The 17184-nt window shown below is 41.7% G+C and overlaps 2 protein-coding genes across 8 annotated transcripts in view; both read right to left on the reverse strand.

Moving 5' to 3' along the window:
- Positions 1 to 500, reverse strand: part of prrg2 (proline rich Gla (G-carboxyglutamic acid) 2) — a 40552-nt gene extending 40052 nt beyond the window's left edge. For all 7 annotated transcript variants that reach the window (XM_073462220.1, XM_073462219.1, XM_073462217.1 and 4 more), the window contains exon 1: positions 419 to 500. The gene's annotated coding sequence lies outside the window, so the exon portion shown is untranslated. The remainder of the gene's footprint in view (positions 1 to 418) is intronic.
- A 2695-nt stretch (positions 501 to 3195) lies between these two features.
- rras (RAS related) overlaps positions 3196 to 17184 on the reverse strand; it is a 35350-nt gene continuing 21361 nt past the window's right edge. Inside the window, exon 6 of the mRNA XM_073495511.1 lies at positions 3196 to 6630. Within this exon, the coding sequence (XP_073351612.1) occupies positions 6543 to 6630 (88 nt within the window). The 3' untranslated portion in view covers positions 3196 to 6542. The remainder of the gene's footprint in view (positions 6631 to 17184) is intronic.

Here is a 17184-nt window from a genome sequence, read left to right on the forward strand (position 1 = left end):
GAGTGGCTCTTTTTTGTAAACAGCATCATTTTCTGGGGCCATGCAAACCTGTATTACTACTAGTGTGGAATTATTCTACAATATTCACTCATCATGACAGTAAAATAGACCATCCTAAGTCAATCTACTGCAGCAATTCCTCTCTCAACCAGTAGAAAATGCTGTGAACAGATTATGCATGAAAAAAAAAATACCGTCATATACCGTGAAACCGTTAGAATTTTGAAAAATAACGTGATATACATTTTTGGTCATACCGCCCAGCACTAAGAACAAGCATAAAACACGCTGGCATTTAAGGGGTTAACTATTCACTATACGCTGCCGAGTGACCCGGTGGCTACAGCTAGCGGCTAGCGCCTGCAGAAACATTTCCCTGTACAGTCCACAATCGCAATCTATGCGCTGGCTGTCTTACCGGCTGCCTCTCTGGTGATTGTAGATATCTTGCACAGTTTGCACAGGATTCCTTTACGGTTCAACAGGCGTGCAAACGTTTCCTTCGATCCGTTAGTCGGATGTTGTGTGCCACACTTTTTATCGTCCGGGCAGCAACTCGGAGTGGCTCATGGTTCCTCCCATTTATGCCGATGCGCGCTTTGCTTTCTAAACTCATATTTTTAGTTTGACTTGACAGTTGTGTTGTGCAGAGCTAAGGTTGGTACACAGTTTAATACAGTGAATAACCCTATTCGACTGCTGTTCTAATCCATATTATGGCAAGAACCACTCAGCTAAGTAAAGAGAAACAACAGTCCATCATCACTTTAAGGCATGAACGTCAGTCAATCCGGAAAATATCAAGAACTTTGAATGTATCCTCAAGTGCAGTCGCGAAAACCATCAAACACATGATAAAACTGGCTTTCATGAGTACCACCCTAGGAAGGGAAGACCAAGAGTTACCTCTGCTGCAGAGGATAAATTCATTAGAATTACCAGACTCAGAAACCTCAAATTAATAGCACCTCAGATTAGAGCCCACATAAATGCTTCACAGAGTTCAAGTAGCAGACACATCTCAACATCAACTGCTCAGAGGAGACTGCAGCAATTCGACCATGAAGGCCTGATTCACACAAAGAAGCCACTACTGAGGAAAAACAACAAGAAGAGAAGTGCCTGGGCCAAGAAACACAAGGAATGGACTTTAGACCAGTGGAAATCTGTACTTTGGTCTGATGAGTCCAAATTTGAGATTTTTGGTTCCACCCACCATGTCTTTGTGAGACGCAGAAAAGGTGAGCGGATGGTTTCTAAATGTGTGGTTCCCACCGTGAAGCATGGAGGAGGAAGTGTGATGGTGTGGGGGTGCTTGATGGTGACACTGTTGGTGATTTATTCAAAATTCAAGGCACACTTCACCAGCATGGCTACCACAAAATTCTGCAGCGACATGCCATCCCATCCGGTTTGCACATAGTGGGACCATCATTTGTTTTTCAACAGCACAATGACCCCAAACACACCTCCGGGCTTTTTAATGGCTATCTGACCAAGAAGGAGAGTGATGGAGTGCTGTGTCAGAAGACCAGGCCTCCACAATCACCCGACCTAAACCCAATTGAGATGGTTTGGGATGAGTTGGACCGCAGAGTGAAGGCAAAGCAGCCAACAAGTGCTCAGCACCTCTGGGAACTCCTTCAAGACTGTTGGAAAACTATTCCAGGTGACTACCTCATGAATCTGATTGAGAGAATGCCAAGAGTGTGCAAAGCTGTCATCAAAGCAAAAGGTGGCTACTCTGAAGAATATAAAATATAAATCATATTCTGGTTTGTTTAACACTTTTTTACTACATAATTCCATATGTGTTCCTTCATAGTTTAATTGTCTTCAGTATTGATCTACAATATAAAAAATAATAAAAATAAAGAAAAACCACTGAATGAGAGGGTGTGTCCAGACTTTTGACTGGTAGTGTACATATATCTATCTATATATCTATATCTATATATCTATATATATATATATATATACACACACACACATATAATGTATACATATATAATGTATGTATATATATAGATACATACACACACACACACACACACACACACACACACAATCCCCCACTCACCCATGCTGTCAGTCTTGTGTTCTTCCTCCCTCATCCAAGCTTGGGTCCTGCCCTGCCAGAGGCCTAGGAGCTTGAGGGTTCTGGGCAGTATCTTAGCTGTTCCTAGGACTGCACTCTTCTGGACAGAGATCTTGGATGTTGTACCTGGAATCAGCTGGAGCCACTCTCCCAGTTTTTGCAACCCGCTGTTATGTGCTGGATTATCTCAGGGGCATCTTTGTACAGCCTGCATCTGGGGTCCTGCCTGGCATGGTACATCCCGGCCTCAATCGATTTTGTGCTGAGCGCCTATTCCTGTGCTGTTGATGGCACATATCAGGGTTTGTCCTTCCATAATGTTTCCTCCTGCTCTTCCTTTTCCTCCTCACAGTTTCTGCTGCCTAAGGTATTCACTTAGCAGTTCATCACTTGGGGCTATCTTCCTGATGTAGTCATGGATCTTTGTTGTTTCATCCTAGATAGTGGCTTTGACTCTCACTTGTCCTCGGCCTCCGTCCTTCTGTGAGACTGGTGTGCAACCCTCCATGCATTTTGAGGAGCTTCACTGTCTTGATATCAGTGGCCTCCATCTCCTCTAGCCAGCATATTATGGCAGTCTGATGACTGGCAGGGTGTAGGTGTTGATCGCTCAGACCTTGCTCTTACCATTCAGCTGACTTTTCAGGACTCTCCTTACTCTATGTAGGTATTTGACTGTGGATGCTTTCCTAGCGACCTCCTCGTGGTTTTGATTTGTCTGCTATGTTGCCTTCTGGTAGTTCAACCCCTTCCATTCAGATCATCTTCCCTCTGTTTGATACCATCCAGCCACACTTATATAGTCCAAATTATATTCTGATTTCGTTGCTGTAGCTCCTGGTGATGTGAATCAGTAAGTAGGTGTCTCACTCACTCAAGGCATACAGCTTGATGTAATCCATGTAGAGGTTTGATGATTGCTCTGCTCTGAAACTGGTATCCGTATCCACTCTTTGCGATGATCTGGCTGAGGGGGTTCAGGCCTAGGTAGACCAGCATTGGGGACAGAGCATCTCCTTGTACTGTATAATATATTGTCCAAACAAATTAAACAAACCTAATAGTTTGAAGAGTCATTCAGGACACACAAAAAAAGAAATGTTTGGATAAATGTTTTTAATGATGTATAAAAGTGATTTGACTTTCATCTCAATTTAAAATGATGATGTGTATTGCATGATATAAAGTAGATATAAATATGAATTCTAATTAAAAAGGAAAACAAAGTGAAACCAAAGTGCCCGGAGCATTACAAACTGGAGGTATAAAACTTGATATTTGTTTTTTGTTTTTTTTCATTTTCAAGGAATTTTCTTAGTGTACATCATCTTGAGTTATTCTTTTCCTTGTAAATAAAAGACCAGTGAAGAAGGTGCTTGAAGATGTGACTTTGACACACAACTGTGGTTTTTGATTATCACACTGTTAATAAAAGAACACACATCAGAACACAGGGGACACACAGGCTAAACTCCTGCCCACCAGAGGCCCTGGATAAGATATCTCTTGCCTGAATGTGCTCTTCAACCAGAAAGGCAAGACAAAATAATCTTAACTCAAGTGTCACTTATTTTTCCAGAACTTTCAACCTCAGTTCTCATCGGGATGTCCTAATTGTCACCATGTGACCTGAGTGGCAGACCAAGAGGTTGAACATGATGAACAGGGGCCCCTAGAAGCATCCCAGTGGGACTCTCTTATATGACTGGACTGTCAGAACATCTATCTGGAGTCACAGGGAGCCAGCACTTTGAGTAGTCAATAGCATAGAAGAGCACTAAAACGGGAACAACAGACAAATTAGAATGGCACTCAGTAGAGCACATACCTCCACCAGGGCCCAACAGTCCCCTTTATCGAAAAACGGCCTAGCTTGCAATGTTGCAGAAAGTGAGAAAAATGTGTGGATCCAACTGGAGATCATTCAAGTCTGACACCCGAGGCTAACAGAACAGAAACAGGGATTACCATTTCTCCCCATACACGTATGACCACTTGCCATTAGGTAACTAATGTTCCACACTTAAGTCACATAATAACAACTAAACCATCTCCCTCCATCCACTAATGAAGACCATGAGATGCAGTTGAAAGCTCTAGAAAACCCTAGGCTTGTGTTTGTATTACTTTGTTAATGATTCACCTGCTACCAGTTCATTCCTACTGTTCTTTGTGCTTTTTGTGGTCACTATTGTTAATTTCTGTAAAAAACATCATTATACTTTTTAACTAATTTTTAGACACTGATGATGTAGATGTAAAATCTAAAAGATATGAAAAAAGACATTAGTACCAGAATGCAGCCCACCTATCATTAAAACAATGAACATCATCAAAGTATTTGTGGCAACAGATGGTCAAATGTTGAAATGTGCAAACAGAAGTTCTGCTATCATTGAAAACTGCACTACCAGGTAGAAGTTTATTGATCCTTACATTAATCAAATGCTGATTTAGACTCTTTATCATTCAGCTATTGGCTGTGAATGGCCAAGGAACCAGAGGACTGTACAGCGAAGCAAGTTCAACATATTCAGAATATATTTTCATTATTTGGCTTCACTAACTAACAATCGCTATCATAATGCAATTTTCCAGAGCATTATTTGGTCAGTAGGCAGTGCTTTTGTGTGTGTTGGTCTATTATCACTAACAAGAGCAGGTAAGGAGTGTAGCATATGTTACTATGTCGATGTAACCCTAACCACTAACCCTAACCCCAGGGTTAAACCTTAAGTTACCTCAACTAACCCTAACTTCTACTTTGTAGTAAAGGCCTAAGGAGTTTCCATACTGAAGTCTGCATCTGGATAATGTACAATCTGATCAGGCCCTTGAATTGACATTTAGAATTTATGGATGTTTTCAATATTCACGCATACGATGGCTATACAAGTGGAAAGACAGAGAGGTGGCAACAAAAGACAAATACAGCAGCTAGAAGCATAACGACAGCATGGAACTGTTGCTGCATTTCCTCCCCTTCCTTTTTTCTTCTCTGCCAATGTACATGCATACAGAATAATTATAACCAGATAACCAATGAGGCCATTGCACACAACACAACCTCATTAGCACAGGACATCACAAACCAACTCAATCACCACCTTACCGTATTGCCCTCCCCGCCAGGTACAGAGTGCTAGGTGCAGATGGGCTTGGTTTGGGAAAAGCCTAATCACTGCAGCAAGAGCCACCTTAAATAATAGCTCTCACTGTTTATTGTCTGATGTGTACAGTGCTGTGAAGAAGAAATTCCCCTTGCAGGCAATAAAGTCTAAAATTCTGCTGCAGGATTCTGCTGCCACCTGCAGGAAGGCACACACATATGCACATATCATGGGCAAATTGAAATGTGACATGCACATTTTGGTAAAGTCACACTTTTGTGTCACAAGAACACAAAAGACATAATATTCAAAATCAGCTGCTACTACTCGTCAGCTGAGTGGTGGTGGTACCACTGCCGGCACCTGTACCTGCAGGACACAGCATCCTTTCTAACAGCCGTTTGGTCATTTCTACTACAACACTTGATGGTGTGATGATATTTCTATTTGTGAACACTAACTTTGCATAGTAACTACATTATTACTCCATGACAATGGTACAGTGAACCAAGTACTGACTGTTTCTCCACCAAATTAACTGTCCCTTTAGATCCTCTGATTAAAATAAAACATTATGCTGGGGACACACAGGAGGCGGAAGCACCATGAAGCCCCAGGAACTACTGCAGACTTTATTTCCAATTGTGCTGTTCAGAAAGAGCTGCGCAGCCAGCTCACGATCTGCAGTGATAGCTTCAGTGACTGCTCTAGTTTCTCTCCATGCCTAGAATGAATGAAGAGAAAGTAAACACACTGATAATCTATTAGAAATAATATCACTGTTTGTGATTGGGTTTTTTAAATCACATACAATTTAAATGACTTACAGTATTTCACATATTTGTCAGTTGTGTTTAAACAGATCAAGTAAGAGACAAGCAGACACACACTGCTGCAGGCAGTGGAGAAGCCTTCCCACAGATTATCAAACAAGGTGATGGCGCTATTACCTTAATTGGTGCTGAGGAACACATAAAAAGTCTATACATTATAAATTCATGACATTATTATAAAGATCAGCTCTATCTGTGATTAGAAAATCGCAGAGGAGCAGAACTGCAGTGCTTTTGGTGCGAACAGCCGGGGTACTGCTCACATGAAAAGTGACCTATTGTGGCGCTCCCACCTCCTGTGTGTCCCTGGTGTTTCACTGATTTAGAAGTTGCCTTTCACAAAAGTGCAAATGAAACCATTTGGAGAGAAAACAATGCACCTTCTCTCTCTCTCACTCTCTCTCTCTCCCACTCTCTCTCTCTCACACACACACACACACACACACTCCTTTTTGGACAAGCTGTAGAGTGATGTGGCTTTGGTGTCCACAGTAACAATACTTAGAGGAGGACACAGGGACAGCCACCACTCTTTTGTTTCCCTGTGTGATGAGCTGGAAGAGGAGGACTCTCCATCTCCTGAAACTTTCTGTGGATGAAGAAGAGTAGACACAGGAAGAGAAAATTAATCATTGTATTGTTTTATATTGCTATTTCATTCATTATTGATATCTCAAATATTCATTATGTTTAAAAGAGGTTTGAAAGTGAAAACTGTTGAGGAAGATTCTTGCTAGTGTGATAAAACTTCTAATAGCCCTTCCCATACCATGAACATAACATAATGTAATGTGTATCTATTTTTTATGTGATTTATGATCAGGAATCTGCACTAGGTTTTATATTTTCAAATTTGTACAGCATTCTCGATGCATTTCCTGTGTTTGACTTCCATCTGCTCTGTACAGCTTGATGTGGCTTCTGTCAAAAATAGACTGAATGTATTTTAAGTGGAAAACATCCACTTTTGGGACGCTTCTGAAGCATGCTGCTTACAGTCCAGTAGAATTACAAGCATTATCTAGAGTGGCTGCGATCAGCTCCGGCAGATGTGTCGCTGCTGGAACACAACACAGCCATGCCCAGTGGAATCAAACCATTAGGCTGTATTCGGACTTACAATAGCATTTTCTCACAGGTACCTTAAATGACTCAGACTTTTTTCGGTCTGAATATCCGCTTAGGCAGGAGGAGGACATTCTGAAGAAGCTGGAGTCATGCGTTAGACACCAAAAGCTGGACCAGAGGTTTTCTCAGAAAAAAAAAGATGAATCCCACTTGATCCTAAATTGGGGTCATGTGGCTGATTGTCATTTGCATAAGTAACCGCCCCCTAAATACCTTATAAGGGTAGATGTTGTGCCATGTGCAAGAAATTCAGTAGCAAAACTGACATACTGTTAAACATGCACAAATTCACAATGAGTGTGGCTAGCTATGAGCAGGCATCTATGCGCTCATGAACTTAAATGTACAAAGCCTCACAATTTTGGCAAAATGGTGTGTGTGGGGGTGTGTATGTCTTTCTACAAAGACTGGATATAGTACATTAAACTGTTTAGAAAGAGAGATAAACACCTTTAAAGCAATTTATGGACTGGACAGTCTCAGTTTTCTCAGTCTTTGTACTGAGGTCTTTGTACCCTGAACCCCAACTCCACCTCCTTGTCAATGCTGGTCAGGGTTTTTGCTAGCTTTTTGGCTTTTTGCCGGTATTGCATGTAATTGTCCGGCAGATGAAAGTTTCAACAGCCAAACTGTCTGGTGAGAAATATGCTAAATAAATCAATTTAGTAACGGTATATTAAATAAACTAACATTGTGTGTAACCCTTGTGAAAAAAATATCCTTTTCAAAAACTATACATTTTCAAAAGCGCATTGCAAATATACTAAAAAGATCTATTAATATGTCAAAAATATACCAACATCTTATAATTTTCACAATAACACTTTTACCACACTTTAAAATGTCTGTTGTGTTTCCTCTGTAGCATTTAAACTAGCCAAATAATATGCCCCACTACTGACCCATTTTGCTCTGTTTATGATCTGCGGTCATGCCTCTGCCACAGTAGGTTAAGCATGCCAGTACTATAGTGATCGTCGGCATCCCTGGATGTGTTTTAAACTGGTGCACAAGGCCAAACTAAATGAATAAACATGCAATATTATGTTACAATCCATTGTGTTGTCAGCATAGATTTATATAGAGGAACTACATTATAGATGTTAAGATGGCGGCCATTCAAACCACTGAGAATTGCTCGCCTAACACATACACCAAAAAAGTTTTCTGGCTTCTGCATTTACTTCCTGATTATGCAGCCCATTGAATATGCACAGTTGAGTTTCCCCTGCTGGTCCTGCTCGCGTGTTCCTGCTTGGCCCATGGACTTTACATTGTGATGATGTCACTTATTTTTAAATCGCTTTTCTCAGCTTGAGGTAAGTTTTACAAATATGAAGCCCCCATGAAAAAATTAAACATAAACTGATAATAGAGTCATGATTGACCTTGTTTGCGGTCTTGGTGTCCCGCTAGCAGTTTTACAGATGTCTCTTTTATATGGGGGAAATGCCGATCTATGGGGAAAATGCCCCTCCAGGCCTTGGGGTCTGATCACCAGTTTATGTGACTGGCCACCACAACGTGATGTTGAGCTGCGTTCCTCTAGAAGTTTAGTTGGCATTATTTATTTTTTTTCTGAGCCAGCACCACAAAACAGACTACTCCTCAGTAAAATAAATGGGAAAACCTGCATTATAGCCACACCACCAGATCTGATGTGAATCTAGCCTAAATGTACCCTTATGTAGGTAAGGCACCACGTATTTCAGAAGTTAAAAAACAAATCAGTCCTCTGCACTGAAATTCCCAAAACACCACAATCCTACGATCTATTTAAGTTGACAAGCATGCCCAGTTTCCCAGAGACACCGCAGATAATGCCCAAACAATGCAGTTTTTTGTTAAATTAATGATAAAGTTAGCATACAGAGTTAACAATAACGAGATAATGATATTTCCATATCCATGGCTAATGTTATAGCTTTAAGTAACGTCGTAGCCAGTACAGCTGAAACTTCCACACTGCAAAGGCCTGTATGAGTTGGTTGGTTTTTGAATACTGGATGTAAGCTAATGTCAAGTCTCTTAGAGCTAATTTGACAACATTCGCGATCGTCAACAAGTTCATCAGGTCCATTATTTAGCCAGTTGACTCGCATATCAGTGATGCTTTATCATTATTTCACGCACCAAGTATGACTTACCGGTCATACTCTAAGTCTCAACAAGTTAACTGTAGCAACATCACAGAAGTGCCTCCTGAAGCTGTCTCTGACTGTTACTTGTAACAGAGGCACAGGATATCACTGTTAATTACTATAGACATAACAGAACTGTATGTAAGCTCTCTGTTAAGCCCTGTGGTGGAATAACTTTGTACATTTACTCAAATACAGTCCTCCTCCTTGATAACTAGTAATCGGTATCGGGCCCTGGAAAAACCGTATTATTGGGACCCACAGATGAAGTCATTCATTGTGGATTCCAAAATGGACTCTGAACTGAACTCAGTGTCCCAGAATTCCCCATTCTTCACACCTAGGTGCAAATTCAGCTTTGAGCTACTATTGGTCAGGGTGACAGACCCCCCCACTGACCAGATATTCAAAACTCCAGCTCCTTCCTTTGTTCTCTCTCTTCTCTTCTCTTCTCCTCAAGCTTCTCTCTCTTACTCTAACGCCCTCCACTCCTTCGACTTCTTATCCTCAAGGGCTCCTCTCCATCTCCCCACCACAGGGCTGCCTGCCCTCAAGATCTCTTCTTCTGGGCCTAACAGCTGTGGAGAGCTGCAAGCTGCATTAGCACCAGCAGCTGTGACACAAAGCTTGCCAGCTAACTTCACAATCTGAGGAACACCAAGCAAGTTAGCACCAAGCGAACCGTTTCCTCCTCTGCCGACTTTCATCCGTCCTTGCACAGCAAGAACAGCATTCAACATTGGAATCCCAACGTTCTCCTGCAACCACCAGCACCTTTTTTTCAAAGACTGGTAACATTGAACTGGGCTTAGATAGCATAGCATAGCACGGCTAAGCACAGGACTTTAAACTCTGGTTGATGTAATGCATGTGTGTTCAATTTATGCGTGTCCACTGTTTGAGTGTTATTGTGATCTCAGGTCAGGTTATTGGTAGTTTGCTTTCCTAGACGGCTAATTCGACGTTAGTCGAATGATGCTTCACACAGACTCAGGGTCTGTGCATGCAACTAACCATCTTCTATAACCTGGCATCACATCACACACACACACACACACACACACACACACACACACACACACACACACACACACACACACACACATACACATACACACACATTCCTTGAGCCTGGAGCATATCACAACCACATGTGATATCAGTGACCACCATTGTTTCTTTGTTCTGCCAGACACACACACACACACACACACACACACACACACACACATACACACACATACACACACACACACACCTGTATATAGTACATGTTAGTTAGTGTGTTTTCATCTTTGTGTAAATAAAAGACTTTGAACCTTCAAGCTGCCTATTTAATATTGTACAAGAGTGAATGTGCCAACCTCTACTCTGTCAAGAACTCCAAAATCCTTCAACCATTACCAGCTGTTATGGTAATATTGGTTGTAGTTATTAAATTAATTATTAATCAGTTACAAACAGTTTAGTACCTTTTCTGAGACTGATTTGGTGAATTGGCTATCTTTTCCCTTCTTCAAGGGTGGTGCCCTGAGGTAATCTAATGTAAATTGGATCTTATTATTAATCATAATTAATAATTATCCCTGATAATCATAAACAAATTTAACCCAAAACTCCCCATTACTGTTGCATGAAGCACTACATTATGGTGCCTCGTGTGATGTGAGCACAACAGTATCGATCAACTCCTAGCAGAAATGTGTGTTTTACTCAAGTTCAGTCGAGTTAGTAAGTTGCAAGGTAAGCTGCAGACTTATTTTTCATAAGTATTGTTGTTGAGTGTAGACTTCCGTGCTGTATTTATACCCCACCCCTGACACATGTTCATATTTTAAATACCTGACGCAGACCCTTGTGTGGGTCGAAACGTTGTGAGTCTAGCGCGCCTGCGCAGGTGGTTTATGTGGTTTTCACACAGAGAAACAATATTTTGAACACCTTGGGACTCATTTGAAAAAACACGAAACTATCCAGTGTGTTTTTAAAGGGTGTGACTATAGCACTTATATATATACAACCTTTGCCTCACATAAAAGTAGGAAGCACACTCCTCACTGCCTGGAGGATTTTAAGCAAACTGTACTCCAGACGTTTCCAAGTCAGGCAACAGATGATGATAGTTCATTGGTAGATGAAAGTTACGTTTCTTCTAGTGGAACACTTGTAGGGGAGGGTGAGGACTTGGTTAAAGTCATTGTAGATGCGCTTGGTTCCTTACTGCTTAAATTAGACTGCATCTTCAATGTGCCAAGTAGATGTATCGATGAGATTATAGGGGAGCTACAATTTATCACTTCCTCAGTATCTGCACCCGTAATAACAAACATTGTCCATAAGACACTAGAGGACCATAATTGCACTGTCGGAGAACAGGTGATCACAGATTTGGTAAACAGCATTTGCCAGTTAAATCCTCTTAGTACAGCCTTTAATGAAGAAGGTCCTCTTGGCACAGCATACCAGAGAAAAAGTTACTTCAAGGAACACTTCTCTATTGTTGAGCCAGTAGAGTACATACTTGATAGGAAAGAAGGAAAGTCATTCCAATATGTCCCAATTTTGCAATCCTTGTCAGAAATTTTGAAAGATAGTGACATTCAGGAGAAGGTGTTGACTCCAAACTATTCTCGTTCTTGTGACTATAGTAGTTTTCATGACGGTTCCCATTTCAAGGAAAATAGTTTTCTGTCTGGAGAGGAGTTTACTGTGACGAGTTTGAAATATGTAATCCATTAGGAACCTCTCGTAAGAAGCACAAGGTAACCGCTGTCTACTGGGTGTTGGCTGATATTCCTGCTTTATTAAGGTCTACTTTATCATCTATTTACTTGGCGATTTTATGTAAGGCAGATGACGTTAAGCAGTTTGGTTATCCTCAAGTGCTGGAGCCCTTATTAACGGATCTGAAAAGCTTTGAAGAGCATGGTCTTTTTGTGCCCTGTTTGGGAAAAGTAATTAAGGGCACCGTATTTTCTGTGATTGCCGACAACCTTGGTGCCCATTCATTGGGGGGGTTTGTTGAAAGTTTCTCTGGGTCGTATGTTTGTAGAGTTTGTATTGGAGAGCGATCCCAGTTTCAGGAGCTAGAAGTCAGGACAGGTGCATTCCCTGTAGAATGAAACAGCAACACCAGTTGGACGTTGAAGCAGCAGCAGCCAGTGACACCCATAGCCACGGAGTTAAAAGGCAGTGTGCAATTACAGAAAGGTTGGATCACTTTCATGTGACAACAGGTTACCCACCTGACGTACTGCACGATTTACTTGATGGAATTATACCTGTAGAATTGGCATTGTGTTTGGATATCTTGATAAAGAAAAAGTACTTCTCTCTTGAGGAGCTGAATGCAATCATCAGGAAATTCCCGTACAAGGGGAAAGACAAGACAAATTGTCCCACACTTATAACACCAACCTTTGCCTCCCGTAGAACCATAGGTGGCAATGCACATGAAAATTGGTGCCTACTGAGGCTCCTTCCGCTTATGGTTGGCTCCAGAGTACATGAAGAGGACCAGGCATGGCAATTGTTGATGACACTCAAAGATGTTGTTGAGTTGTGCATGTCACCTACCCACACAGATGCAAGCATTGGTCTCCTAGATAGCCTAATTGTTGAGCATAGACAAAGATTTTTCACTGTTTTTCCACAAGGGAAGTTGATCCCTAAACACCATTTTGTTGAGCATTACCCGCAGCTTATTAAAGCATTTGGCCCACTAGTGCTCTTATGGACAATGAGGTTCGAAGCCAAGCACCACTTCTTTCAGAAGATAGTGAGACAGACGTGCTGGTTCCGCAACATTGTGAAGTCCATGGCAACAAAACACCAGCACATGATTGCATACCATCTCCATAGTTCGAATGTCAAAAAACCAGCTGTCTCTGTATCGAGGATGACAAGAGTTCCATTTGAGGTCGTAAATGAGAACATTCAAGAATTTCTATCGCAGAGATTTCCTGAAGAGAAGACTGTTCATTTGACAAACAACGTAGACTGTCAGGGCACCAGCTATGGTATTGGCATGATGGTGGCATATGGCTCCACTGGTGGGTTGCCAGATTTTGCTGAAATACTGCAAATCATGATTGTTCGTGACAGTGTAGTGTTTGTACTAAAACTGCAGAGTGCATGGTACTGGGAGCATTTTAGATGTTTCAAGTTGGAGTCCACAAGCACAGTCAAAGTAATTGAGCAGTCTCAACTCACTGACACATACCCATTGGCTGCCTATGCAGTGGGAGGCTGCAGCACATGAACATTTTCAACTCCAAGACAGTTTTACCGTGATGTACATGGACAAAGAATTTGATTGCCAGTTTTTCACTCTGCTGTCAACCGTATCAATCAAGGACAAAGACACAATCAAACTTGTGAAAAGAGAAAAACCTGTTGTTATTAGTTTCACTCCTTTGGATGAGCCGGGTACTTCCTTCCATCCAGAGCCACAGGAATCATCTTCCCTGGATGACAGTTCCTCATCTAGTTCATCCGCCAGCACCATCATTTTACCACGGTCACCGGAGTATCGATCCGAACCGTGGCCAACCGACTTTGTGATACCCACCTTTTCTCCTCATGTTGAGATGTGCCTTCAATCAGGAAACAAGGCTTTTGAAAGTGATGGCTCTCTGCTCCAAAATCCAAGTATGAACTCTGACGTATTAGAGAAGCTTGCCAAGGAGATATTTCACTACACGGCCTACCCCACTGGTCTGCAAATATCAGCAGTTGCAGAAGCCCTGGTGAAAAGGCATCCTTGCCTGAGGGAGCCTGGGACCTCATTTTCCGGCATGTACGGGTGGCAGCAGCGACTCAAATACAAGATGGCCAACTACCGGTCAAAAATAAGAAGGCGTGATGTACCATGTCCGGAGCTGGATATTAATTCCTTGAGGAGGAGGCCCAATGGAGAGCAACAACCGGCGAAGAACTGCAAGAGACCGAGGAGGGCTGAGGTTAACTACCTGCCTCCACATCCCAGTGGAGAGACTGGCGACAGTCTGGAGGTATGTTGGTCTGGGTGTGTGGGTGCGAGTGTATTGGTCTGGGAGTGGGGGCAGATGTGTGTGTATTGGTCTGAGTCTGGGCATGTAGGTGAGTCTGTGTGTGGGGGTACGGGTCTGGTCTAATTCCCTTCTTGTCCACTTGGAGGTCGAGAGACAAGAGCTTCTGAATGAAATGAAGAAGAAGGACAACAAAAAAGTAATTCAAGAGAAAATGGCCAAAACCTTCTCCGTTCGACGGCTTGAGGTGGTGAGAGGTAGCCCAGCTGTCGCTGAATTCAAAGAGAGATGGCCTGCTTTGTTTTGTGAAGCTGAGGTAAGCACTGGCAGACATAAAAATGTTAATTTCTCCATTGGGAACTAACCATTGGTTTTCAGAATACATATATTGAGTACTGCTGGGATGGATCACATTAACAATAATCTTGAAATGCTCTTCTCTTAACGTTGAAATTGGAAGCTTAGTGTTCCTCTTTTTAGACAGCGGCACCAGCAGCTACACCATGTCTAGCTGCTGGTTGTAGGTCATATGTAAGCAATGGACGCTGTCTGAGGATGCTATGTAAGCGAGCTACAAGGGGCACCAGACAGCCATGTCAATATGCACAGTTTGCACTTGTTGAGATAATAATTGTAAATAAGCTCAAATTACGCATATTGACATGCTGGCGCCTTCTATGGGTCAATCACATAGTGTCCGCATGTCACATAAATGAGTGAATGAACCCCTTAAATTGGCAGTGTTGGTCCGTTAATATCTATACAGTTCCTCATCATGATCTTAAACCTTGTAAATGCTTCTCTCATGTCTCCCTGTCATTGCCTGTCTGTCATCTTATGTCAATTCAGATCAAGGAGGAGTTTAGGAGGATTACAACAATTCCCCTGGAGCATAGATTCCTGTCCAAACTGGACCTGTACACACCAAAGCTCATTGCCTTGATGAAGACCAAGGGAGGTTGCATGGGAACCAAGCTGAGGCCACTCCTGAGTAAACTGAGTCAGGTGTGTAATCTCTCTGTCTCTGTCTCTCACTCACTGACTCACTCACTCACACAACACATTGCCCTATACGTACAATACGTACAGTATACTTATATGGCTAATCCTGGCACACATTAGCTTCGATGGCCTCTGTGCTCCCATTTACCACTCATTGCTCTTGCTCCCTGAAAATCATGGCACATATTCCTATGTACTCACCCAACAGTGCATTGTATTTGAAAAATAATTAAGTATTGACACAAAATTTAATCTGTCCACAGAACCTAAGCACTGAAGCAAGACGTGAAGCAGTTATCCGTGCTCTCATACTGTACCTCGGCGAGAAGGAGGAGGACCTTTTTGAAGATTGCTGGGTAAAGCATGATTTTTTTTTAACAGGCACAAGTACATTTAGTGAAGGCAACTGGTGTGCAGACAGGTGCCACTCAACTGGCATGTCATTCATCAGTGACGCCATAAGTCTGGCGCCATCTAATGGCCATGGCAACCCATCCCACTAGCCATCTGATTTTTTCATGCATCCACAGCAGAACTGGCCAGATGATGCTGGTTCATTTGAAAATAGTTCTGACTCCATTAAGCTTGCTTTGTGCCATCTTGATGGTCTATCTAGGTATATATTCATTCATTTTGCCTGTTAACTGTATGCAGCAGGACAACCGCAGTGATGTCACTGTACATATCGTCAAGGTCCTGGTCATCCATGGTGCTGATGGAGAGGACCCGGTGGACGCATCCATCATCCTTGAAGGCGTGGAGATGCTGTCTGGATGTCGCAACACTGCCAATGCATGCGTGCTGCTTATGGGACTGGTCTACGCCCTCAATCTTGCATACCCAACAACACTGCGCTACACTTTTGAGGCATTTCAGAAACTTTTCCTTGAACTGGATGGGATCAAGCTCTCCCCAAAAGTGCACACTTTGAAGGTTAAGTTGCTGTCTTGAATGGTGCTAATACACACACATGCCCACCCATTCATCTGTTCCCTTTTCTTCTTCTTTTTTGGACACTTGTTGGTTGGAAGATGGTCTTGAAATTGTTGAATCAATGCATTATGGTTTTACTCCAAAGTGATTGTTCAGATATTGCAGTGGTACTTGTTGTCATGTTGTCTTTCTGAAATGTGTTGAGGCACTTGTTTGCATTTGCTTCTCAAGTTAAGATGTGATGGAAAAAATGCATCATTGGTGACAATGTTGTGATTGCGCAGTTTGAATGCATCAGTGTTTTAGTACGCTTTTATAAAGAGTTTTACTTTAGCACTATTCCAGATGTCATCAAAATTCAGTTGCTTCTCTTTATGTAAATTCTTTTGATTTCATACTTGCTTTGGTGATGTGAGCATCTATCACCCATACCAATAAAGCCTTTTGAAGGCTAAGCAAATAAGTGAACCTTGCGTTGGGATCTTTGTCAAATTATTTCAAAGGTGAAGACTAACCAAAAACATAATAAAGGTTGGGGTTTTTTTTAAATAAAAAAAAGTCATCATTAAATGCATGTAAGATTTACTTAGTATTAGGATGAGAGTAACTTGATTACTGTAACTAAATAGAACTAAACTCAAATATGTAATGGAGTAGGAGTTACTTAATATCTTCAAAAATGTTGCTTACTGTAATGTAGTAAGAGTTACTTAATATCTTCAAAAATGTTGCTTACTGTAATGTAGTAATAGTTAATTAATATCTTCAAAAATGTTGCTTACTGTAATGTAGTAATAGTTACTTAACATCTTCAAAAATGTTAGATTTAGTGGCAAGTAAATTTACTTGATACTGGTGAGTGAATTATACTTCATATTACAGGAGTAAAATTTACTTACTTAGTGTGAGTGCAAATAGTTACGAGGATTT

This window comes from Pagrus major, chromosome 24, assembly GCF_040436345.1.
Source record: "Pagrus major chromosome 24, Pma_NU_1.0".
Taxonomy (NCBI): Eukaryota; Metazoa; Chordata; class Actinopteri; order Spariformes; family Sparidae; genus Pagrus; species Pagrus major.